General features: G+C 41.8%; 1 protein-coding gene across 1 annotated transcript; it reads right to left on the bottom strand.

Annotated features, from left to right (window-relative positions):
- Window positions 1-216: 216 nt before the first annotated feature.
- LOC147867572 (glutamate receptor 3.3-like) lies at window positions 217-8,470 on the bottom strand. Its single transcript, XM_087315349.1, has 5 exons — window positions 8,024-8,470; window positions 6,050-6,327; window positions 1,411-1,442; window positions 856-1,265; window positions 217-555 (listed from the first exon to the last, which is right to left on the bottom strand). Exons 1-5 carry the CDS (start codon window positions 8,330-8,332, stop codon window positions 265-267), a joined length of 1,320 nt encoding a protein of 439 aa, XP_087171475.1. The 5' UTR covers window positions 8,333-8,470; the 3' UTR covers window positions 217-264.
- Between the last annotated feature and the right edge of the window lie 19,235 nt (window positions 8,471-27,705).

The raw sequence follows: 27,705 nt of genomic DNA, 5'->3' as shown, positions 1-27,705 counted from the left end.
CCGAACCAAACCGTTAAAAAAACCCAAACTTGAACCGAACCATTTAAACCGTTAAGCCGCAATTTCACAGTTCGGTTCAGTTCAAACCAAACCGTTGCCAATTGTTAGGTAGGTCGCAAAGAGATTGTTTAATCATTTTCACAGAATATGTAACCTGAAATCTAAGCTTTCTTTCAACATAAACGAACTTTTATAACTCTATGTTAATTATTCCACTACATTAAACGATTTTATTGATATATTTTTATTTCTTGCTTGAAAAGGCTATTGATTTCGATTCTCAGACATTTCCACAAATCCTTGACGACTATGTGATATTGTTGATGAGGATCGACAACACAAACATCTTAGTAATACACACACAAGATATAATCCAACTATGAGACAAAGTACACCCAAATAACTATAGAAAGACATTTTTGTGGTAGTAGTGGTTGTTGTACATTGTCGTGAACCAAGCCATTTATTCTTAAGTTCTTGAAGCTCACCAGATTCTTCTAGAGATATGATAGAAAGTGACATATCATTTGTTAAGGGCGAGTTCTTTTGAAATGCCTGCAAGATGAGAGGGAAATCCTTATGATATTAGTTTATATTTTAAATGCGTATTTACATGCTTTTCTATTTGTACCATGGTTACTTGGTTCATTTTATTTCGACAGATAATCCTACATAAATATTTAGTGACTTGATTCGATCAATGTAATTAAATAATGACATGTGAGTTAAATATATTAAGTTCGCTAGTTGAGTACTTGTCTCAAAAGTATTATATGTATTGGTTGTATCATTATTATGGCATGCATTAAAGAATAAAACTAGATGACATGCTACAATTAAATAAACAACACTTACAAAAGAGAAGCCACCAAAGTAAACAATGTTTGAATCAACAATCGTATAGTTGCATCCCAAGCTTGTAAGGAACGTCTCTATATAAGGTGACTCATCAATAATTGCTGCCACCTCATTCAAATTCAATGCATCAACGTATTGCTTGTCAGTATCCAATTGTATAAGCCTATTTGAAGAAATATGTAAGCGATTCTTCAAGTAGTCTAGTGTGAATGATCCTTCTTGGCATCCGATATGTAATTGAGAATTTTGTAGGTCTTCAAAACTTCTAATGGTTGGAGTTTGTTGTTGTTGTTGTTGTGCTATTATTATTGATGACAAGCTAGCCGTATAGCTTGATGTAAATATCAGTACAGCAACAAGCCAAAATAGTATCACTGCTTTACCTAAGTGTGTCGTAGTATTCTCTCCTACGGTCAAGAATTGCAATTGTTTTAATAATATTCAATTGTCTAGAGCTTTTCTTAGAGAGTTATTAGTATATGATATCATGGTATAAATGTTTAAATTGAGAGGATATTTTTACTCTTGTGCATTTTTGGAATGTGTACTTACTATGGGAAAAGAATATTGCCATGGATGTGAGCCTGTACATTGGCATTAAAAAATTCAAAGTATAAAAATTAGAAATAATTCTATGTTTAGGAGTTTAATGCAAAAATCTTGAAGAGAAATAAGTTCCTAACATTACATTGCTACAATAAAACCAACAATAGTTGTTGGACCCTTTTTCTTATATGTAGAAATAAGACCTAATGGAAAGATTAAGACATATTGTCTAATAGATAAAAAACCAGCAATAAGTGAGAACGATAGAGAGATATCCATGACACAACATCAAGAATGTTGACAAATGTCACGGATGACGTCATTTAAATACCAAATTTCGGAACAACATTTACTGATGACATGTGCCGAACATGAACGGTTTTACAATATTGGAACCTCTCTAACTATAGTACACCTAGATCAATACATACTTACAACCTAACCTTAATGCATTCTAGTCACTTGGTTGTCATTCAAAAAACTATATTGATAATCATACGAAATGCTACAATAATTAGCACAAATACAATGATATATATTGAGTGATAACTAGCTTAATGTTAAAAAGGTGTCATGAATATTATAATAGTGGATTGGCTAAGGTAAGGTTCATCTTAATTATAAACCTATTTAAATGGTAATGAGTTATGTAGTTTACAAAAATACAAGTTTTGCTTTTGGATAAAGCAACTATCTCAAATTTCATGAGACACTGCATTTGTGGTTATCCTCACATGACATGGATTCCTCAAAACAAGGGAGCCCTCCACAATCTAATACATGGTGGGTACATATCTATTTGTGAGATGCCAAGACCATGTGTGGACCTACAACTCCATGAGTATCAATCGGCTTAGCACGAGTTTTGAAACTTTTGGCCTCTATACATTCTCAAGATGATTTTCATATTCCCTTTTCATATTCTCACCATGGTTAGGATAATACATATCCTCTGCTAGCAATATATTTGATAGGGAAACCTTAAATTCTCCCCCATTTCTATACTTGGTTTTTGTTCACATTGTCATCAAAGTATACATCATCACTTTCACAACCATTGTGTGCTTTCTTGTTAGGATTTTGTCCCTCCTAAAGGGAGAAGTCGATAATCAAAGTCAGGTCGATAGGCCGGATCGACCAAGGAGCTGCTTTGGTAGTCGACTGATTGGAAGGAATGGAGAATCGAGAAGTTGGGTCGACCAGATCGACCAACAAGTCAACTTGAGGGTCGACTAAATTGATGGTTGATTCAAGTGAAAGACAATAGGCTGACTAGCCGGACCGACCTAACAGTCAAATACAAAGTTGGTTGGTTGGACCGATTGAATAGTCGACAAAAGGAGTCGCCTAGTTGGATCGAATAGACCGTCGACTTGTGGGTCGAACACTCAAGTCGACCAGTTGGCTGATTAACCATTGTTATTATAATATAATAATAACTTGTTACACAACATATATAAGTGGAGCTAGGGCAAAACGTTGGATGTGAGAAGAATGTTGTAGTATTGTAGTGTTACAGAGAGAAGGAAGGAGACAAGAGAGAAAGAGAGTGTAGGCATAGTTTGTGAAATTTGGTTTTCTCCTGTTTAGGGTTTCCATGTAAAACATGTGTACTATGTATTTTGTTTTTCTGTTCTGTGTATTTCAGTCTATCATTCTCGTCCATCTACGGTCATAAACCTAACATTTCTATATAAACAATAAATTATTTTCTTCTTTCTTGCCATAACCAAGAATTATTACCATATTCAATGTTTTATTCTGAAGCGTCTTCAAAATCTTGTGGCACACACATCATTTGGCATATCAAGATCTCAAATTTTGAGTTCTTATTATGCATTTGAAATGTTAGCAATAGGAAGCATAATTTGAAATGTTAGCAATAGGAAGGAGGCCACAGTTCATAATTTAGGACAAAGTTCATAATTTCCCAAACCACAGTTTTGAATTGTGCAACCAATAGCAATCTACAATCCTCTCAATAACATCTCTTCCGATGATGGTTTATACGTTAATATCTACCAAATTTGTTTCATATACCTAGATGCAAAAGTATATCAATGACATGCCATTTCTTACATGGCTCAAATTTAAGTCAATATGTTTCGAGTAATTGTAAGCTTCACATCAAAACCCTCAAACATGAGCATAAAGGAAAATCCCAACCGGAAAGTTTCAAAGTTGATCTATTTATCAAATGATACATGAATGGATGACTTCAAACCATGGTTGAAATTTGAAACCATAATAAAATATCATGCTAATATTGTGCTCTTGTGTCTTTTGTTTCATTTGTCTAGCTAGGTCATTTTAGGAAAAACTTATCTTAATCTTGAACCTTTTAAACATTCGCCATAGTCCAAAATGCTTCTCCTTGAACAAATAGGAAAGAGGCTTTTTTCAGGAACTTTTGAAGTTGCTTTTTGGAGTGTTCAAATTGAGTCATTCTCAGTGTTCTAGAATTCTCTTTCTAAGATCTCTTTAATATAACATGTTATTGATTCATATGTATCAATAACATGACATTTCTTACAAATTTGGGCCTAATGTGGGGGTGGAATGTGTGGAGCAGTGGCTTACTAAAAATACCATGTGCATAGCAAGAATTTTGCACCATTGTCAATGCGTGAGCATTTAAACTTCTATTTGATTCAGTCACAACGTGATTCAAACATTATTTGAATCACGCTATAGGCACTATTCATATGTGTCTCATATAATAGATCCAAAAAGTCCATGTGAATGGAAAAAGAGTTGAAAACGTATGTTAGTAGTGGGAAACATATGTTAACCCTCAAATCTCGTATTTTATCCAATAACAAATTCATCAAGGGTATGATGCAAAGCCTAAAGGAGGTTGTTGGATTTCATGTGAAAGAGGGCTCCAATTTTTGGTAACAAGTTCAAAAACCAACACTTTAACTAATCCTTCCAAGATTCATAGCATTATCTTGAATGCTATCCTTTTTTCGGAAAAAGATACTACATTTTTTTAGTATTAAGAAATGCCTTGAGGTTGTACAAGAAATTATGTACGCACAACTGTAATGCCATGTTTTTCTTTTACTAAGTTTAAGTTCTTGCTATTGGCTTAAATAAATATTTCTATGTACTACACCTCATAAAAAATTACTTATAAAATATACCTTTATCCCATAAGGCATAATATGTACTTCAAACATTTTAATTCTGCTAGTTGAATGTCACCTTTTGTGTTATCCAAAAAACCTCCTACATTATGCACAATCACTCTCTAAATTTTGGTAATTGTATGAGCAAGCATGTCTTTCACATTTTGTAATACCTTCAAGTAGAAATCCTTCCAAATATACGAACCTTTAATGCGACTTACCAATTGCTATATTTCAGTTTGACCAATTGTTATTTGTAGATTCAGGTTATATTTGTATATTTAATTTGTCTTCTACGAAATTCCATTGAATACTAGGTTCCCAATCACGACCATTTTTGGGACAAAATCGTTGTAATCCGTAGATCAACATTTGGTTTTCGTCCTGGAAATAATTCCCTAATCGCCAATTTAACAAGCAAGCGCTTGGTTTCTATAAAGGATAAACAATTCCCAATAATCCTTGATGCAACGAATTAACATATGTAGACCAAGAAACCGTCACCCTTGCATGATTTCCTTCTTGATTATTATTGTTACATACCCACTTATGATGTTTACCATTTTTTACCAATAGCTTATCGAGTTGGTGTTATACTAGCTCCAACCAAACAAAGGGATGCCACTATCTTTAATACTATCAGTAACTTTCCCCAAAAGAGACAATGTCCAATTCCCCATTTTTGTTTTCTTAAGCTCATTGCACAAAGTTGCAAGCATTTATATGTAATGTTATTATTGAGTTGCAAAGTTGAGAGTAACATCTCTTTCTAAGACAAGACCAAGATGTGTATATGCAAGGTGTTCAACTTTCAATATGTCATGTTTCTTTTGATTGTGTTTGTTTATGGCCACTATTCAAGGTCATCAAGCATGAAGCTCTCCGAATGTTTTCATTTGATCAAGAAATCGATAGTCCAAAAACATGCACCTAATCAATAGGCATTTATCATAATACTCATATATGTAGACACATAGGCCAAGTACCTAGTCATTCCAATAACGCAACGTTGAAGCTGCATGATAGACAAGATCCATCCACACACTTGATGTCAATGGCGGAATTCCAATTAGTTTCTTGTCCCAAATAGAAGTACGAACATAAAAGATGGAGTTCATTAAAAAGTTTCGAAGGTTCACGGAAGGACATTGTTTTTCTACCACGTCTAGAGGCCTCTATAACCCAAGAACTACTATAGTTGGCTAGAGATTGGGTTTAATACATGTAGGGGTGAACTACAACATTATGGATGATTGATCAAAATAGGCACAATCATTGAACTCTATCATGAATTACCAAAGAACATTTGAAGAAAGGGAGCCATAAGCCATTGGGTACTCTTGGAGAAACCTTTTGGAGTTTTTAACACATGGGGTTAGGGAAGACTCGGTTCCATTAAGAACTCGCTTAATGCATCTCTATGGGAGAGGCACTTAAATCATAGACTAATAATATATAGCCATTTGAAAGTTCTTATTTGATGGAAATAGTGTGATGAGGAAAGGAATGCTTACCAGAATGATCTTGAGAGTGTAGCTTTCCAACTTTCACCATCAGATCGAGCATAATGCTCCACAATGAAGATACAAATGATGGTGAGCACAAACATTCCCACAATGCTAAACCAAAGGTCCTTAGAGAAGGGGGCTAATAGTATCCAAAAATGGATGTTAGGCTCTGATTCAAGTGGCACGATCATTTGGAGGCTTGATTGTATATATGGTTGTGTAAAGTCCACCAATTTTAATCGGTCACTAGTTATTGTCAAATCGGCGACGACCCCATCTACCTCCTTTTGATCATACCATGAAACATCCATAGTTATTTGTAAAAATGAGCAAAACCATAATATAAAAAAAAACATGGATGCCATCTATATATCACTGTCAAGTAGTTGACACATCAATTTGAATAAGTTAGTAGAGAAGACAGACAAACATTGCTTAATTGATATGGGAATTGATTTCCAGACGTCTATTCAAACGCTACCAAATTACTTGTATTCATTCATTCAAACATGATTAAAATGAAATTACACACTTAAGGACATTGGCCTACATAAATTGGAATGAAATCACACAAACAAGGTTGTGCTTACGTCATGAAAGGAGATAAAACTATCATTGACATAGGAGGATCCATAGATAGATAACATCCCATAGGTGGATTCATAGATAGTTGGGGCACAAACAAGACTATGATTGGGTACAATTAAGATCCCATGACTAATGTTGATGTCCTTGAGATAAATTTGAAGGAGAAGATTTTCTCATTCAATATATTTTGATATTCTAAGTTCCATACTATATGCACACCATGTTATAATGTCATATGAGATTTTACAATAGAAGCTTTTAATACATGACATTGAAGTCCTATACTCTTGGGTGGCTATGACTCTCTTCTCCAAAAGCTTTCCTTTCATTAAGACCTTTGCCTAAGAAAATCTCCTCTTCAAGAGTTGTGGTTGAAGAATCTCTCTCCCTTGAACATCATTATGGTTCCTTCTTTTACAATTTCCTCCTCCATTTGGTAAATGCAAACCCAGATTTCTCCAAACACCGAAGCAAAATGCAAGTCACATTTGTTTGGTATTTTCAAATCAACTGTTTGATTTAGATCACAAATCCTTATTTTCAACCTAGACTCTAAGAAATTTACATGGAAATGTGATGTCCAATGAGATCTCATCTAGTGTAAAGTTGTTGTGAGTACATGAAACAAACACAAACACCTTGGACCACATGTAATATCAATTTGGAATTTGGAGCACACAAAAGACAAAATTGTAAAAGGAAAGTTTCAAAGCTTGGCATTCCATTAATTGCTTTTATTAAATGTAATGCTTGGGTTGCAAAATGAGTTACTCTCTTTTTTCTTTTTAACCATGATTTTTATTTATTTATGTTTTTCTATTCCAACTTTATGGAACCCCCCCGTGACATGCATTTCCATAATTGAATAACTTACATAAGATAGAACCATTAAGATGCAATATAAGCAAGCTACTAATCCTAATTAGCATTATTGTTACGTGAGAAATTTAATTAAAAAATAATACTAGTTTTGTGACATCCTCTACTCACTAACATAAAATTTAAAACATAGGTTAACATTCCTGATGAGTTTCAAGAGTCTCTGTTATGAGGATTGTTGTGCCCATAGCCATAAGTCCATACTTGGGAGTTAACTATTTTATTTAGGGTAATGATATATTTCTGCCTTTGTTCAGTATAACTTCAAGGTATTCCATGGACAATATATTTTTAGTGATTTCTCTCTATTCATGATACAATGCCCGAGCATGGACATGATCCCTTATGCATTTTCCAGCATCTATTCCAGCACACACAAATGCTTGAACGCATATAGATAATGTAGTTGGATGTATTATAAACAATCAAAAGGTTGAATTATTTATCCTATTTAATCCGACAATCATTAAATTTCATTATGATTAGCTAGACTTAATTAAAAAAAAGAAGTACCTGAGAGACAAGCTTTTGCACGAGATCATTATAGTTAGGGGTTTGGTTTCGATCACCGTATCCAATTAGCGTGTAGCTGTAATTCAGTTTCTCAATACATTGTCGGAAGACTTCAACGGAAAAGCCGGAGAAATTGAAGGTAGAATTGGATGTATGTGGTACATCCGATGAACTCCAATTCACAAACTCTTGAAACCCCATTTTGAATGGAACTAGAATTTTTAAGTCATTGGTTGCGGCAACATTGGGCAGTGGTTGGACAGCCAAAATGATAGTAGCAATAATGAGCAATAGGGAATAATGTGTCATTGTAGATGGCAACCAATTGGTACCAATTAGCTAATGGTGAGCATGAAGAGCAAAGAGCGGAATGAATATACAGATTAGGATAGGAACTATAGATAAGTAAAGTTTGGGCAAAGAAAAAGAGAGTATATATATATATAGGACTCAATACCAAAATTGAGATTTGACATCTGTGTTAGGACTAGTAAAGGTCTTCCTTCAAAAGTGTATAATCACTATATATATACTATTGATTTTTTGTTTCATGTTGTTCACATTGCCTTGGAATGTTGGTGATAAAAAAACGTTGGGTTTTACAAGGCTACATTGATAATAACAAAACGCGGTAAGAACATGTATTCAACCCCCTAAACTTTACGATTTGAATCTCAATGCATGGTGTACGAGTTAGTAAAAATGTAACTTTACGAAGATTTGAACCTTTATGCATGGCATGAGAAAAGTTTGACTTTAATCAAGCCCCTAGAGTGTCAAGATTTGAATATTCGTGCATGGGTTAGTAAAAAAAAATGCCACTTTTTATGCATCACTTGAATACTGTGCCATGATGTAACAAGACTTGAACCTTTATGCATGGCATGACGAAAGTTTGACTTAATCAAGGATCGAAAACATACGAGAGACATGTGGGAATCTTGCGTGGGGAGGAGCCATATCTGAACAAATATGTTCCAAAGACCAAAATATACTAGAGTATTATCCTTTCATTTGATCAAACATCCATGGGGCCCAAACCAAATGCAAATGTTAAGGAGTGGATTTTGCCACATCTTTTGTAAGTGTTTTCGAAATTGTCACATTGCTCACAAAAATAATATCCACACCTAATGTAGACCATAGGTTCCAGCTCATACTGGTCGGTGATGAAGGGCAATACTTTATAGCTATAGGTGCCTACTTACATTAAGTAGTCAATTTGAAAGGATATGTATGCAATCTATATTCTTGAACTCGGTTGGAGGGTTATTCCCTGATTTATGTATAAGCCACCTTGTATAGTCTTTTTGTAATAATCTCTCCCAACTAATGGGAAAGTAGCTTCTTTTTGGGAAATAAATAAATAAATATCCACACCTATTGTACATAAACAAAAGCTTATATCTTCTTTGCACTACATGTATATTATATTTTAAACTCTAGAAATAACCCACAATATATAACAACATCCACAAGGATGGTAAGCTTTTTTCTTTTGCATATCACTCTGTCCGTCTATTTCCTAGTTTTAAGAACTTGTTGTGAAATTTAAGTTTGTGTTTTTCTATTTCAATATGTAACATTATAATTTATATGCACAATTGATGGGGCATTTGTGGACCCCATACAAAACTCATGTGTAAAAATCGACTCTTTTCACTTCTTAGTAAGCATTTTTCGAAATTCTCACATCACTCACCAAAAATTAATGTTTGTAGATAACCTATATAAGAAAAAACTCACACTTTTACTATGCAATATGTACATCATATTTAAAATGCTAGAAAAAGAATCTTGTAAAGGATACAACAAAAAATATCAAGACAAATGCTAGATTTCTAATCTCTTACACGTCATTGTGTCATGTGGTAGTTGAGGGTCCAATTACTCCTTTGTCAAGGTACAATGGTGTATATATACCTAGTTACTTGATGTCCAATCTTATCTCACACATCTAAAGGGGTATTGATGTGAGATCATAATGTCGATTATTGTTTTCCTATTTGTCTAAACATATCATTTTTTCTTGCTAGGCATGATTTAATGCTTTGTGTGAATAATGAGACCCGACTACTAAAAATGTGCCTTTACTAAAGGTAGTTACTAAGATTTGAACCTTTATGCATGGCATGATAAAAATATGAATTGATCAACAATCCAAAAGATAAAAGAGGCATGTGAAAACCTTGAGTAGGGAGGAGCTATAGAATGAATATGTTTCAAAGACCAAATTATAAGCATTTAGAATGGAGTATTATCCTCTCATTTGACCAACCATCTCTGAGCTCCATACCAAATGCAAATGTAAAGGGGTGGATTTTGCCACATCTTTTGTAAGTGTTTTTCAAAATCGTTATATTACTCACCAAAAGTAACATCCATAGCTGATGTACATAAACAAAAGGTCATGTCTTTATTGCACTGCATGTAGATTATATTAAAAACTCTGGAAGTAACACCACATAAAGGATATGCGAAAACATCCATAGGGATAGTAAGGTTCTATTCTTTTACATGTCACTTTGTTGTTTTATTGTTGTGTTTTAAGAACCTCTTGTAGATTTTAAGTTTGTTTTTTCTATTACAACATGCAATATTAAAAGCTAACCTTTTCCACTACTCGGTCAATGGTTTTCCAATTGTCACATCAATCACCAAAAGTAATGCTCACAACTAGCGTACACAAGCAAAACTTCACACCTTTCTGGATGAACAACGAAGAGTTCGACTTCAAGGTCGCAAACCCCATCCTACGCAACCGGTGCGTGATCTTCGAATTCCAAGCACGGGGGGCTTGCTTCAGGCCATAAAGTGACTTCTTGAGTCGGCACACTTCAACGATGAGCATTGATCGTAGGTCGAAGAAGGACGATGGCTTCTCCCGGGTGCAAATTGATGTTCGGATTGGCCTGTACCGGTGGGCTAGACCACCGAGGCAAATCTGGACCATATCATCCTCGTCCACCGTCACGTTGATGGACCCGAGCGAGTCGAAGATCTCCTTGATCTTGGTGGTGTAGTCAGTGATCGACATGTTCTGTTGCCGGATATTGTTGAGTTCTTGCCGGAGTTGCAGCTTCCAAGTCGTGGTACTTGCGGCGAAAACCTTATGGAGATTTTCCCAAGCCTCCTTCGGTGATTTTGCACCTCTGATGTAGCCAAGCATTAGGTCGTGCACACAGGACGCGAGGCAATACAACACTTTGGTCACTCCTTGCTCCCATACCAGATAGTCCTTGTGTGCCGAATCCGGCGCTGCTTCATCCACTCCTTCCACGTAGCTCCAGTATTCATACCCCAGCAGGTACTGGTGCATTTTATACAACCAGGACACATAGTTGCTGTAAACGATTACTTGCGGAAGCGTTAGAAAACAGAGAAAGAAGATAATACACAGAGTACACGGGAGAGACAGAGAGAGCAGAACGTAAAAGCTATATTCAAAACAATATAAACACTTTGTGTATACAACTATGCTCAGTAGCACTATTTATACAAGTCCTTGTGGGACTAACAAAAGTATTACGTAGTTCAATGCTCACACGAGCATCTGACACTTACTACGAGACTATAACTGCCTAGTAGTCTAAACTAATACTAGGCTTCTGGTTACCGATTGGATTCGGCTAACCGGCTCCCAACTCACCGGCTCTGTTGCTTGCTGGCTCGGTTTCTCACCGGCTCATGCTTATGTAGCTGATCCGGCTCCAGTTGAGCTTGCCGCTCAACAGTCCCCCTCAAGCTCAACTTGAGGTTGGATCCTAGTGTCAGCCTCTGTAGCAGTCGGTTCTTCCAACTGACTTCTCCTGGCGTCGCTCCGCCTTGCTCGCGCTCCTCGTCCGGTCTGGTCCCGTTTGCCGCGACCCTTTTGGTTCTGCGTGCCTCGACCTTCTCGGTCGGCATGTCTGCTCAATAGGCCCCTCTTAGCTCCTTCGCTGCTATGACTCTGGCACTTGCCGATCCGTCGGTTCCTCCGCGATGGCCTCTGTCATGAACACATGACCATTATGGCATCACCCGGACTTGAACCTCGAACCTTGTAATTCATACTTGAAAACCTCAACCATTAAGATAGCTTATTGTTATATGAAACAATAAAAGCTATTTCTTGTATTACATTGATTATTGTAAAAACTCTAGATTATTCTAGAATGTTCTAGAATGTCCTAGAGCATTCTAGGTCTAGAACATTCTAGAACATTCTAGAAATCTCTAAAGCTATTCTGTAGGAACCTATAAATAAGCGCATACATGTATTCTCAAATCAATTCGAATCAACACCAGTCTTTAGCTCTCATTACATATCTTGTATCCATTCTCTTTCTTTCTCTATCTTATACATCCATTCTTCTCTATCCTTCTTCCATCACTCTATCTTTTATCCTTGGTTCTGACAGTTTGATTCGAATTCTCTCTCTCTTATCCTCCTTTGTAACCATCCTGAAACCATGGCTGCCATTAACTCAGAAGAATATCTCACCCTTGTTGCAGAAATGGAGAACCTTAAATCCAAGTTCGCATCTCTTGAAGTAGAGAATCAACGTCTACCTGGGGATCTACAAAAGGTTACTATAGAGAAGCAACAACAACAAGAGGAGTTCACGCGACGAGTGCAACAATTAGAGTCGACAATCGTCGTGTTACAACAACAAAGGGTTGAAGGTCAGGAACTTATCAAGGAGCCCAAAATTAGCTTCCCAGCTAAATTTGATGGGTCGAGGGCGCATTTCCGAGGTTTTTTGAATCAAGTACGGTTGGTGATTCAAATGCATCCCGCACGTTATCCAATAGATGCATCATGAGTCGAGCTAGTGGGCACTTTATTGACTGGCATAACGTTGTCGTGGTTTGCTCCATTGCTAGAGACCAATTCTCCTCTACTGAATAATTTCGAGGAATTTATCAAGGAATTTAAGGCTTGTTTCGGAGATACTGATGGGGCGAGAACAGCTATCAACAAGATTTGTACACTTCGTCAAGGTGATCAACCAGCTTCAACATATGCTGCCAATTTTCGTCTCATCGCAAGCGATATTCCTTGGGATGAACAAGCCCTAATGGAGCAATTCCGTTCAGGCCTTCGTAGTGATGTCAAAGACTTACTTCTTACCTTCCCCGAGGATCCAAGGTCACTTACAGAAGCTATTAGTCGAGCAATACGGTGTGATAATCGCCTTTTTGAGTGTCGATGTGAGCGACAACAACAAATAACAAGATCTAGATTCACACCAACTTATGCATCAGTAACGGCGCAATCATCCCCAAGGCAAATGTATAGCCATGCTCCAACTCCAAGGCAAACACATAGTCCAGTCCCAATGGATAGTCCTACACCCATGGAGATCGATATGACTCAACGACGAGGACCGTTGTCAGACAAAGAGAAGCAACGTCGTCGAGCAAACCATCTGTGCTTATATTGTGGAGGTCCAGGACATATAGCCATTCATTGCTCCCGTAGGCCGAGACGTCAGGTAAATCAAATTCACTATGACAATAAAAATGAGTCCAACATTTTAGAAGTAGTTAGTGAATCTAATATTATGAATAATCCACCCTTGTCCAATAAATTTGAAGTCCTAAGCCAATTAGAAGAGGAGTCAAACGAATAAGTCCAGCCAAAATAGGAGCCATTTGGTTGGACAACCCTAGATATGTACAACCTAGTGTGGGTTCCATTTCTTCCAAGCATGTTAGTAGAGTCTTCTCAGCCCTAGTACAAGTTAGGACACCCAATTGTCAACTTCAAGTCCAAGCCCTCTTAGATACTGGAGCCAATTCTTGTTTCATGGATAGAGATTTTGCCCAAAAACACCAAATATCCTTGCATACACTTCCTTGTCCAGTTTCTGTAGTAGTGATTGATGGACGCCCCATAGCTTCCGGGAAGATATTTGAAGAGTCTGAGCCAATACACATACTCTTGGGTGATTTAGGATGTGTAGTTTCCTTTAACATAATCCGTAGTCCTGAGCATCCAATTGTCCTCGGTTTGCCATGGTTCGAGCTACATAACCCTAGAATCGATTGGAGGAAGCGAGAAATTAGGTGCCCTTTAGCAGAAAATATCATTGTCAAGGATCGAACTCAGGATTATCCTCCCAAAGTATATAGTTCTACCGATGCACCATATCCTTCTCATCAAATTTCAGCCATCACATTGCAACAATTGCACCAAGTGGGAGGCAAGGAGGAACTTTTCTTATTTGCAGTATCAGTGACACCTTCTAGTGTCACTCAAGGGAATTCAGACATCCAAATTCCCAAAAAATATCAAGACTATGCTGATGTTTTCGACAAAGTCAAAGCTAGTGTTCTTCCAAAGCATCGGCCGTACGACTGTCCTATTGATCTCCAACCAGGAAAAGAGCCTCCGTGGGGTCCGATTTACAATTTATCACCCACTGAGCTTGAGGTTCTTCGAGAATACATCGAGGAAAATCTTGCACATGGGTTTATTCGACATTCAAAGTCTCCAGTTGGTGCTCCTATCTTTTTTGTGAAGAAAAAGGAAGGCTCCCTTCGTTTGGTCGTGGACTATCGAGGCTTAAATAAAGTCACCATAAGGAATAGGTATGCTTTACCTTTAATCTCCAATCTCTTAGAATGCATTGGTGGGGCAAAGCATTTTACCAAAATTGATCTAAGGGGTGCATATAATCTTGTTCGAATTCGGCCAGGAGATGAATGGAAAACAACATTTCGTACTCAGTATGGTCATTTCGAGTATACAGTCATGCCTTTCGGGCTCACAAATGCACCTGCCGTATTCCAACATATGGCAAATGACATCTTCCGGGATTTCTTGGATATTTTTCTAATCATCTACCTAGATGATCTATTGATTTACTCTAAAACACAGGGGGAGCATGATATACATGTGTGGCAAGTACTTGAACGCCTAAGGAAGTATGGTCTTTACGCCAAACTTGAGAAATGCAGTTTTGATTGCAAACAAGTCGAATTTTTGGGATACACTATTTCATCCCAGGGTGTTTTCATGGACCCGGCAAAAGTCCAAACAATATTGGAATGGAAACCCCCATGCTCAGTTCGGGATGTCCAGTGTTTCCTCGGATTTGCGAACTTCTATCGCAAATTCATACATAATTATTCAAGCATTGTGTTGCCCCTTACTCAACTCACCAAGAAAAATCAAGCATTTTTTTGGAGTATCGAAGCGGACAAGGCTTTTACGCAGCTGAAAGAGGCATTCACATCAGCACCCATCCTAGCACATATTGATCCTGAAAAGCCATTTACTATTGAGGCGGATGCATCAGACTTTGCATTGGGGAGTATCCTATCGCAACCAGGCGAGGACGGGTAGATACATCCAGTCGTGTTTCACTCGAGAAAGTTTACTGTTTCGGAGATAAACTATGAGGTGCATGACAAGGAGTTACTAGCTGTGGTCGACTCATTCGAGCAATGGCGTCATTTTCTAGAAGGATCACCTCATCAGATTATCATTTATAGTGATCACAAAAATCTCACATATTTTCAAACAGCTCGAGTATTAAATAGACGACAAGCTCGGTGGGCCCCATTTCTAACGCGTTTCGATTTCAAGATCATTTTTCGCCCTGGAAAACAACAAGGGAAAGCAGATGCTCTGTCTCGGCGTTCGTATCTAGCACTTCGACCTGGAGACCCGGCCTTTGACAATCAAAAGCAAACTCTCCTCGGGCCATCAAAGCTACAGGTAACAACAATTTATGCCACACCACTTGATTCTACCCTTCTTGACACTATTCAGCAACAACTTCATTCGGATGATTTTGCTAAGGATGTCTTAGCCCACTGTGGTTCAAGTTGTCCATCTTGCTCCACATTGCTAGGGTCATCTCAACATTATCAAGACTTCAAGTGGCAAGATGGTTTACTCTTCTACAAGAATCTCCTTTACGTCCCCGACGGATCACCCCGACTTCAAGTGTTGGAACATTGTCATGATGCCCCCATGGCTGGACATTTTGGTATTTCCAAGACCATTGAGCTGGTGAAACGTTCGTTTTGGTGGCCTCACTTGCAAAAATTTGTCGAAGATTATGTTCGCACTTGTGACACCTGCTGTCGCGCCAAAATACCCCGGCATCACCCTTATGGCTTACTACAACCATTACCCCCTCCCAACAAGCCATGGCAGTCTATTTCTATGGATTTCATTACGGATCTGCCACCTTCCAAAGGCTTTGATACTATTTTAACAGTAGTGGATCGGTTCACCAAGATGGCACATTTTGTACCATGTGTAAAGACCATCAATAGTGAAGAAACTGCAGATCTCATTATGCGTGAAGTGTTTCGCCATCATGGTCTCCCGAATGATATTATTAGCGATCGAGGTCCTCAATTTATCTCACACTTTTGGAAGCACCTATGGGCAGGCCTCAAAATCTCTTGCAAACTCTCTTCGGCTTATCATCCTCAAACTGACGGACAAACAGAGCGCACAAATCAAACGCTCGAGCAATATCTTCGATGTTTCATTAGTTATCAACAAGATGATTGGAGTAACATTTTACATCTTGCCGAGTTTGCATACAACAACACGGTCCACTCTTCTACCAAAGTTACACCTTTCTTTGCCTACACCGGCAACCACCCTCGATGGTGTATACTGGATCTTCCCGAGGTGTCACGAAACCCTAGTGCAGCGCATCACCTCCACCGATTACAACAAATCCAGTTCGAGTTATCGTCACATCTTCAGAAAGCGCAAGCACACCATAAGACCAATGCCGATCGACATCGTCTTAAGTCTCCGTTTAAGGTTGGTGACCGTGTATGGTTGCTTCGTCGTCACATCAAGACTACCCGACCGTGTGCTAAGCTTGACTATCAACGCTTAGGTCCTTTTGTCATCACGACGCAGATTAATGATGCAACATTTCGTCTTAACCTTCCTGCACATATGCGGCTTCACCCTGTCTTTCATAGCTCTCTTTTGGAACCTTGCCACACCTCTTTAATTCCTAATCGTGTCGTGCCACCACCTTCTGTACAACTTGTGGACGGCCCCGAATACGAGGTAGCTGCTATTCTCGATTCTAAGATTGTGCGCAATAAGCTTTATTATCTAGTTGATTGGCTTGGTTATCCTCCGAGTGATCGCACTTGGGAACCCATCGATAACGTTTGTAATGCTGAAGCTCTGGTCAACGACTTCCATCGTCACTATCCAAACAAGCCCGACCCAATAATGTTAACGCCGACTTCCACTCGGCGTTCTCGAAGGAGGGATAGTGTCATGAACACATGACCATTATGGCGTCACCCGGACTTGAACCTCGAACCTTATAATTCATACTTGAAAACCTCAACCATTAAGATAGCTTATTGTTATATAAAACAATAAAAGCTATTTCTTGTATTACATTGATTATTGTAAAAACTCTAGATTATTCTAGAATGTTCTAGAATGTCCTAGAGCATTCTAGGTCTAGAACATTCTAGAAATCTCTAAAGCTATTCTGTAGGAACCTATAAATAAGCGCATACATGTATTCTCAAATCAATTCGAATCAACACCAGTCTTTAGCTCTCATTACATATCTTGTATCCATTCTCTTTCTTTCTCTATCTTATACATCCATTCTTCTCTATCCTTCTTCCATCACTCTATCTTTTATCCTTGGTTCTGACAGCATCGACTTCCGCTGTATCCGTGTCTGCTTGGCCTCTAGTTGATTTGGTTCATCTGGATCCGTCTGTTGATCCGAATCGGCTGTCTCCGATTTGTTCCAGCTCTTGTCTGAGTCGGTATCCTCCGACTCGTCTTTCGGTTTAAGGCCCTTCACCACATCAGACCACTCTAGGTCTTGGCCTTGCTTCCATCCTCGACTTCTTTAGCTGGTTCACCGAAGTCGAATTCTTCATTCGACTCTGTATCTCGGTCGGTTGCTTACATATCGTAGTATCCGCTGCGCACACTGAAGGTGCTCCACGGTCGGCTTCTGCATGAACTATCTTATGATGCCGACCGGATAGCTGATGTCGGGTCGTGTGATAGTCAAGTAAATAAGGCTTCCGACAATTTGTTGGAACCGTTTCTCGTTGCAGGCTGGTCCGGAGTTGGGACGAAGCTTCTGGTTCTGGTCCAAGGGTGTGGAGACAGGTCGGCATTCTGTCATGCCGAACTTGTACAACATATTCAAGACGTAATGTCGTTGTGAGAGCAATATACCGTCGTGGGTTCGGATCACCTCAATCCCAAGAAAATAATGAAGGTCCCCCAAGTCCTTCATCTCAAATGCATTCGACAATTGGGACTTGACGCGGTTGACTTCTGGAAGACCTGGTCCGGTGATGACTAAATCATCAACATACAACAGGATACATACCAGACCGGCTGAGCCTTGCCAGATGAACAACGAAGAGTCGGACTTGGAGGCCGCAAACCCCATCTTACGCAACCGGTGCGTGATCTTCGCATTCCAAGCTCGAGGGGCTTGCTTCAGGCTGTACAACGACTTCTTCAGCCGGCATACCGTCGACTTGTTCATCTCCGATTGAAAACCGGGGGGCTGAGTCATAAAGACGTCTTCTTCAAGATCACCTTGAAGAAACACATTCTTCACATCCATCTGGTGAAGATGCCACCCCCTTGCTATAGCAACCGCCAGCACCACACGAACCATCGTCATCTTCGCTACCGAAGCGAAGGTCTCGTCGTAGTCGATTTCGTGGGTCTGCGCGTATCCCTTCGCCACTAACCGGGCCTTGTACCGGTTAACTAAACCATTGCCGTTGTACTTTACCTTGTACACCCACTTGCATCCGATCGGTTTACAGTGACGAGGAGGGTCAACTAGGTCCCATGTCTCGTTGACATCAAGTGCCCGCATTTCTTCCTCCATAGTGGCATGCCAATTTACGTCCTTTGCCGCTTCTGCGTAGCTCTCCGGCTCACGCACTTCCACCACCTTAATCATGTACGCATAGTGATGCACCATGTACTCATTGTACCCGTACCGCTTGACAGGATCCTTCTGGCGGGTGGACCGGCGTAACTCACCGTTACCCGGTTTGAGGCCCTTCTTGGCCGGTTCGGTCTTCGTTGCCGAAGATCCGCCTTTCTCCTTGTCGGAGTTGGATGCACACCGATCTGACTCATTGTTACCGGTTTCGAATTCCGACATCTTTTTCTTCCCTTTCTCTTTGTGTGTGAACCGTCTCCTCGGTTCCTTGCGCGGGGAGAGCACGACAGAGTCTCCACTACTCGCCAGTTCCTCATCGGACTGGTCAGATTGACTCAGGCTCTCGTTCAGCCCGCTCAACCGAAATGATTCCGGACTCTCATCCTGAATCCACGCTTCATCATCATCTACCTGGGCCGGTTCAGGCTCACTAGCCTCATCCTCGGGCATCGGGTTGGATTTGGAAGTCGGAGTCGGTAAGGAGTACCACGATGCCGATTCATCGAACTCGACATCTTGACTAACTCGGACCTGCTTTGTCCGGGGGTTATAACACTTATAACCCTTTTGCTCTTGAGCATAGCCGACTACGATGCATTTTTCTGATTTTGCATCCAGCTTCCTCCGCTTCACATCTGGTACATGAACATATGCAATGCTACCGAAGATCTTAAGGTGTCTCAAATTCGGCTTGTGCCCGAAATACAGCTCGTGAGCTAACACCTTGTCACCGATCCGGTTCTGGATGTAGACAACCGTTCGGATTGCCTCCGCCCAGTAGAATTTGGGCATGCTCTTCTCCTCCAGCATTCCCCTTGCTGCATCAATAAGCGACCGGTTCTTCCTTTCGGCAACACCATTCTGTTGCGGTGTGTATCTGCAGCTGAACTCTCGCCGAATTCCCTTTTTCTGCAGATAACTGTTGAATTGGCCGGAAAAGTATTCTTTTCCGCTATCTGACCGTAGGCATTTGATCTTCCTCTCAGATTCCGTTTCCACCATGCTTTGGAGACTCTGGAAACACTCGAAGAATTCACTCTTCCGCTCAATGAGGTAGATCCATGTGTGCCGCTTATAGTCGTCGATGAAGGAGACGAAATATCGACTCCCGCCAAGACTAACATTTTGTGCCGGTCCCCACACATCCGAATGGATAAGGTCGAGCTTGTTACGGCTCCGGTTACGTTCGGTAGGGAATGGAAGCCGGTGTTGCTTCCTGAGTTGGCAGCCTTCACATACTTGGGCCTTCCGACTGCTGAACTTCGGCAAACCGAAAACAACTTGTTTCGTTTGCAGGTCTTGAAGCCTCCGGTAATTGACGTGGCCTATCCGCTTGTGCCATAGGTCGATGTCTGATTCAACCTTCTGTCCTTTTGCAAACAGAGCGGTGCCGACGTCATTGGTGTCGAGGATAAACATCCTCCCGTCTCTGCACCCTTGCGCAATAATCTGGCCCTCTTCCTCGATGAAGCACCCAAGGTGCGTAAACCGCACCTGCATCCCTTGGTCGACGATCTATCCGACCGACACCAGGTTCTTCATGATGGTCAGAACGTGTAATACGTTCATCAACTTCCCCTTTTGTCTAACGTGGCTCAAAGAGACTTCTCTGACGTGGACGATTGGGTGAGGAGTGTTGTCTCCGGTTTCGACTACTCTTGGTTGATCCGGTTTCTCCAAAAAGGAGAACCACTCTTTGTGGCTCGTCATGTGGTTCGACGCACTGGAATCAACATACTACACTTCCTCCGATTTGGAAGTGGTCTTCTTCATCAAGTTCGCCTCGTGCTTCATCACCAAATCTGGCTCGTTACCGTTCTTGGATCCTCCCGATCCCTTTGCGTAGTGCGAGCTTTGCTGACCATCCTTGCCGGCCTTGCTGGATCCGGATTTGTCCGAATCGTTTTCTCCAGCACTCGCTTTCTCTGTGGCCCTTTTTGCCACAGTACCAACATTCCATTGCAGTCTTCTCTTGATGTGTTCCAGTGCCGCCATGACTCCCCTTGCTCTCGGAGGGTCCGGAACTACTGTCGGCACGTTCTCTGTGCCTTTATTCCTGGTCTTGCCGGCCGCCTCCATTGCGTGCCGACTCGCCTCGTCCACCACGCCCACAGGACCGATCCGCTTCCGTGTACAACATCCGGATGTCAATGGGTGCGCTAGTTGACATACCGACGTGGTTCTCCTCTACAAGGAGCATCGAATGTAAGTCGAAAAATGACGGTGTATTCTCCCTTGTACATACCGCCGTTCGGAACGCTCTGAACTTAGACGCTAGTTCCCCAAGACAGACCTGTACCATCTCGTCTTCCTCTACAGTAACGTTGATAGAGGCAAGCAAGTGTCAAATCTCTTTGATCTGGGCCATGTAATCCGCCACCGACATGTCCTTCTGTCGGACATTGCTCAACTCCTGTCGGAGTTGCAGCTTCCGAGCTGTAGTGCTCGCGGCGAAAACCTTCTTCAGGTTTCCCCAAGCCTCCTTCGGCATCTTGGCATCTCGGATGTGGCTCAACAGCTGGTCTTCGACACTGGACACGAAGCAGTACATCACTCTACTTGCCGATTGTTCCCACACTGGGAAATCCTTATGTGCCGCATCGGGTGCTGTTTCGTTGGTTTCTTCGACGAAACTCCAGTAGCCATGCCCAAGCAGGAACTGGTGCATCTTGTACGACCAAGATGCGTAGTTGGATCTGTCGAGTTTCTCCATAGTGAGCGAGCTAGCCATTCCTCTATCCATCACTTCTTTGTCTGCTGTTCTTACAACCTATTAGGGTTTTCTTTCAAGCGTTTGTCTGCTGCAGAGGTTCTCAACCCTCACGCTTTGATACCATGCAAACGATTACTTGCGGAAGCGTTAGAAAACAGAGAAAGCAGAGAATACACAGAGTACACGGGAGAGACAAAGAGAGCAGGACGTAAAAGCTATATTCAAAACAATATAAACACTCTGTGTATACAACTATGCTCAGTAGCACTATTTATACAAGTCCTCGTGGGACTGACAAAAGTACTGCGTACTTCAATGCTCACACGAGCATCTGACACTTACTACGAGACTATAACTGCCTAGTAGTCTAAACTAATACTAGGCTTCCGATTACCGATTGGATCCGGCTAACCGGCTCCCCAGCTCACCAGCTCTGTTGCTTGCCGGCTCGGTTGCTCATCGGCTCAGGCTTCTCTAGCCGATCCGGCTCCAGTTGAGCTTGCCGCTCAATAGTTGCTTTGGTCGAGCTTTTCTGTAGGAAGTGACCTCGCAATGCTTATGTCCATATCTCCTTTTGTCTGTTTTTTACTGGGTGTTAGGGTTTGTCTTAAGAAAAAAACACTTGTAGAGGTTCTCAACCCTCGCGCTCTAATACCATGTGAATGTTAAAATGCGGAAGCTAAGACAAAACCAGCTCAGCCGGATAACATCAGAATACAGACATGTTTGAAGTAGCCTTCAATCACAAAGAATACGTGTGAGAGAGAGAGAGATAGTAGAACAACATAAACTCGATTCAAAATAATAATTCTTTGTACATACAAATTTCCTACTAAACACTTTTTATACAATTCCTTAGAAGGACTGACAAGTACTTCAATGCTCATACGAGCGACTGACATAGACTCCCAAAAATATGCCTACGTACTGGGCTTGATTCATAGGCCTCTAACGGCCTACCGGTTACAATCCGATCTGTCTCTCTAATGCGGCTCCTGGTTCCGGATACCGATCCAGTTCTTCGTTCCGGACTCCGATCCGGCTCTTATTCAGCCGATCCGGACCCGGTTGAGCTTGTCCGCTCAACACAACCATGACACTCTATTTCTATGGATTTCATTATAGATCTACCATCTTCAAAAGGATTTGATACTATTTTAACAGTAGTGGATTGATTTACCAAGATTGCACTTTTTTTGTAGTGAAGCGGTGGGGGTTCCGACTATTCTATTCCTCGTCCTCTGATCCGTTGCCGGTCCGGTCCTCATCCGAGTCCTCACCCTTCTCGACGCTTCCTTGTTCGATCTCTGGATCTAGTTCCGTTTCATGTTGTTTCTTGGAGGCCTTTATCCGTTTCCCCGCAACCGGTACCACTATCCTTGTCCTATTGAGGTTCACAAGGTGGTAGGTGTTAGGAATAGTACTAAAGCAGAGAGAGAATTAGTACTAAAGAAGAGAAGTACTATTAGTACTAAGAGGACGGGACTGCGTAAGATTCCCGAGAGAGAGAGAGAGAAGAGGAGAGAGAGATAGCAAGGATGAGAGAGAGAGAGAGATGATGATAACAGTTATATATCATGTGAAGGATAAGTACAAAGTGGCTAAGAGGCTTAAGATTGGCGTTGAACCAATTTGGTTCAACATAATGTCTAGTGCCTTCTTTTATAGTGTTCTCAGGAGTAATCCTGAAGCTTCTAGAATGTTCTAGAGAAATCTAGAATATACATTAATTGCTTATAATAAAGCATAAATGAAAATAATATCCTATGAGTTACAATAGATGGTGTGATGGTTAAGAGCCTGACCTATATACCATAACGTCATGGGTTCGAGTCTTGCCATATCATGACAACAGGTTGCATTATCGTTCGCGCTCGTCACCATGTAAGGCCCGAACCATCGCTGCACAAACTTTTGAGTTTAGTGGATTTGATTGTCGAGAATGTTGTTGTAGAACAGCACCCAATCGCCTTCCTCAATCTTCTTCGGTTGGAGCTGGTGTGTCCGATCGAACTGATCCTTGTTCTTCTTCCGCGCCATCTGTAGTTTTTTCCTTTGCTTGTTCCACATCCTCTGGCCTTAGTTGGAGATGTCGGATTGGTGCCATCAATAGCTCCTCTCTGCTAATCTCCTCTGCTTAGTCGACCGCCATCCATGATGAGATTGTCCGCTCCACTGGCATGATCAGTTTCTACCCGAACATAAGTTTCGTTGGCATGTACTCGGTTACCGAACTCTGCGTAGTTCGGTCGGCCCATACTGTGTAACGTAGGAGCCTCAGATAGTTTCCCACTTGACCATCGCATGCTCGGCCCATATCCTTGCTCGACCTTCCCGTTCACCTCTAGATTGTATGCCCTCACGAGGGAAAGCTTGACCTCTAGCCGGTCAAACAACTCCTCAGCTTCTTGCGTGTCCAACTCCCCTCGATCAGCTACAATCTTTCCCACGCACCCATACTAGCAGATCACGTCCTCAATCAGGAACCTACAAACCACGGTAGTCGTCTTGTTCGTTAGGGCCTGACCCTCCACCTGGTTCATCAAATCTTCTCTTGCAAGCACCAGGTACCACATTTGCCCTACCCCCATCGGCATCGTCACCAAGTCGACCATCCACTTGAAGTGAATGGTTGGCGGGTAGGTCGGGTGTAGCTCGTTGCGGTGCCAGATCCCGAAATGCATCTGACAGCTTTCAGACGCTGTCACGAAGTGATGCACATCGCGATACATCCCCGACCACTAGTACTTTTCCTTCAACGTCTTGAATGTGGCCCACGTTCCCCGGTGTTCGGACCAGGGGATTTTGTGAAATTCCGAAAGGACCACCATCTGCTCTTCTTTCTTTGTCACCAGCCGAAGGGGTGTGCCAGTCCGTCTCTTCGAGTACTTCCATATCTTACCGTTCTGTAGGAAGAACCGATAAGCCTTCTTCCGGATCCGGCTTGCTTCATCTTTCGTCCATGCCGTGTCCGGCCCCACGTGTTTAGGAACTTACCGATCTAGAGCCACTCCCCGTCGTAGTTGTTCTCGTCGAACTCATTCAGGGCTTGAGTGCTCCGCTTGTTCGCCGACAATCTAGTCGACTTGAAGAAGTCCATGACGACCTCTTCGTCTTCCGACACCATGTCGTCCTCGTTCTCGAAGCATGCTCTTGAGAGCATATAAGCCATGGTGTTGTCCTTTTTGGAGATGTGTCGTATCTCTGGATTCAGAAACTTGATGTACGCGATCCAGTTGAGCATTGCCAGGTTCGGAAACCATACCGAGAAATGGTAGGCAGTCTGTCTCGATTATCACTTTTGTCCCGATCAAGTAGTCTTTATTGGCCTTGACCGCTGAAACGATACCCTAGAGTTCGCGTTTAACCTGGGCGTATTCTCATTGCTGCTCGCTCAACACCTTCGCACCAAACCGGATGGGGAACTATGTGCCTTCAGGTTGGACTCGTTATGTAAACCGGAGTGTCATGCTTGTATACTGCTTTCCGGAGAGCTGATGCCGCTGTCAATATCTCCTTTAGTCTCCAGACCGCCTCCGTGTGCTCTTTGCTCCATTCGAATTTCCGACCCTTCTTCAGCAACCCGTAGAGTGGCTCGACGATGTGCTCGTAGTGGGGAATCCAGCTGTATGGTTCGCATAGGTGCCCGACCACCAGGATCTCCGATTGTCCGAAAGCCGATTTCTCCCCAGAGAAGGTAAGCCAAGTGCCCTCAAGCCTTTGTTGTATCTTCTCGCAATCAGTGATGTGGTCCGCGACAAACTTTCGGCATCCGTCTGCCCTAATCGATTCGTCCTTTGCGTCCTCTAGACATCCCTTGATTGGGATGTCATCCAGAAACGGCATGGTGATCTCTAGGATGCGATCCCTCAATACTTTGTTCATCGTATTCACCATGTGTGCCACCATGTTGGTCCCTCCTTGTAGCAGGGTGCACATCTGAAGTAGGCTGAGAGGGGTTCGCATCGTCGTGATATCCCTACTCTCCATAGCTAGCTGGAACTGGTTGTACCCAGAGTATAAGTCTCCGACCAAATAGATAGACCTCTTCACGAAGGCCTCTGCGAAGTCATCTATCGTCAGACCAACCCTGCATTTTGAATGGTCACCTTGTTGATCGGTTGTAGGTCCTGGATGAAGAGCAGTGTGTCATTCTTCTTCGGCACCGTAAACCACTGATTCGTGTATGGGGCACTCGACGGTTCGAGGATACCCATATTGACCTTTTACTTAAGCAGCTCCATCAACTTCAGGATGTGAGCTCTTGGCACAAGAATTGGTCTGAGATTCCACGGTACATGCGGTACCATGAAGATTACCATTGGCTCTACGATCGTTGGGTCGACTCACTCGATCTCTCCCTTGGTGAGAATGCCAAGGCTTTCCCGTGCCTTTCGAGCATCCTCCGAAACCGGTCCTCATCCTCGGGCAGTAGGAAGCCACCCCCACCGATCTTGAGCTTCCACAACGTCTCATCGGTGAACCAATGTCCTATGTCGGCCGGATCTCGTAAACTTGGATCGGCCGCAACCCCTTTCATTCGCTCCCAGCTGTCCTCCGGCAAGGGAGATGCGAGTGTCCACAATCTTGTACTTGGTGTCTACTCGGGCGGTCCAATCCGACCTGATCATCTTTCCGAAGTCCGTGATGACTTCGTACATCTTGGCGTAATTTACTGGAAGGGTCCGGTATTGCTGAGATCCTCTTCGTCTATCTTCTCGATCTCCTTGAGAGTGTCGTCGAATGAGACCGCCTCCTTGGCGCCATTGATCTGGTCCTTGGAGTCCAAGGTGCCACACGCCTTTAAATTACTTCTTCTCTTGGCCACTGACACCGGTTATGGTACAACCTCCATTAACAGAGGGCCAAAATATCCTACCTATGGTACAAATGTGGGGTTTCTTCTGGTTGTCCAGACTATCACGGCCCCACACCTTCATAGTCTTTTCTAAAAATCCTCTCGGCTCTCGCTACCGAGAGAATCTTGATTCCTTTTGTGGTTCGACCAAACAATTATGTCATGATTTGAACTCTTGACCTATTGTATTTAGTTGATATGTTTTAACCAATACATCCAATACATAATCATGTTACCTTACTAGATTATTGTAGATTATCTATTCTACATGTAGGATTTTAGAAGCTTTGAGAAAGCTCTAGAAGCTAGAACATTCTAGAAGCTTGTGCATGAAAATGAATCTTTGCATGAGGCCACATTTAGAGCCCATAAACATGTATATATACAACACCTTGGCCTTAGTAAAGGTGAACAACACCAGTTACGGAATCATAATTCATTTCTTGTTCTCTTGACTACTTTCTCTCTCTCTTTCTTATTATCTTGTCTATGATCTCTCTCTCACTCTCTTAGTATTGAGCCTCTTCTACTTGTTCGTGACAACGGAGTGCTTACCGTCATGACTCTTTACCCTTGCATAGGCTGAACCCTTGTCCAACACCTTCGATTCCATCCCCAAATCACTGGATGTAAGGTTCCTCGTGAATCACTAGATGGGAAGACGTCTCCTGCACAAAGAAGTGTTGGTCGATCTCGACATCCCCAACCTTCACTCGAATGTTCGGGCATGCACCATGAAGCTCTTTGGTAGCGCGGGTCACCACACGTATCTTCCAACCATGCTTCGTGTTGATCAACCACTTTCTCTTATTGTAGAAGTCCCTCAACATCAGATTGATTTCCAATCCGTTGTCGATCAGTGCCACCATTGACTCCTTCACATCCCCGATTTGGATCAGTCTCTCCATGGTAGCTCTTGCCTAGTGCAGCCTCATGTTGTGGCTTTCAGTGTATTCCTCTTCTACTACCATCTCATCGACCAGGGCTGTCCTCACTTCGACCGACTTCTCGACCTTCGGCTTTGTTGACAGCCTCTTCCTTTTTATGAGATCAACAATGCCGTCATGGAACTCTTTCTTCGCTATCTGTTCAGCAGGCAAGCTCAACCGGATCCGGATTGGCTGAATAAGATAGAGCCGGATCGGTGTCCGGATCGGTATCTGGAACTAGGAGCCGGATCAGACTA

The sequence above is a fragment of the Azolla caroliniana genome, unplaced genomic scaffold, assembly GCF_043228905.1.
Source record: "Azolla caroliniana isolate FFs.n. ecotype wild unplaced genomic scaffold, voAzoCaro1.0.p SCAF_2, whole genome shotgun sequence".
NCBI lineage: Eukaryota > Viridiplantae > Streptophyta > Polypodiopsida > Salviniales > Salviniaceae > Azolla > Azolla caroliniana.
Note: the sequence above shows the minus strand (reverse complement) of the source record. Positions and strands in the feature narration are given on the sequence as shown.

Coding starts and splice junctions, on each gene's coding strand:
- LOC147867572 (XM_087315349.1), bottom strand. CDS start 8,332: ATGACACATTATTCCCTATTGCTCATTATTGCTACTATCATTTTGGCT. Junction 6,328..8,023: donor TGCAAAAGCTTGTCTCTCAG/GTACTTCTTTTT, acceptor TATGATCAAAAG/GAGGTAGATGGGGTCGTCGC. Junction 1,443..6,049: donor ACACTCTCAAGATCATTCTG/GTAAGCATTCCT, acceptor GCCAATGTACAG/GCTCACATCCATGGCAATAT.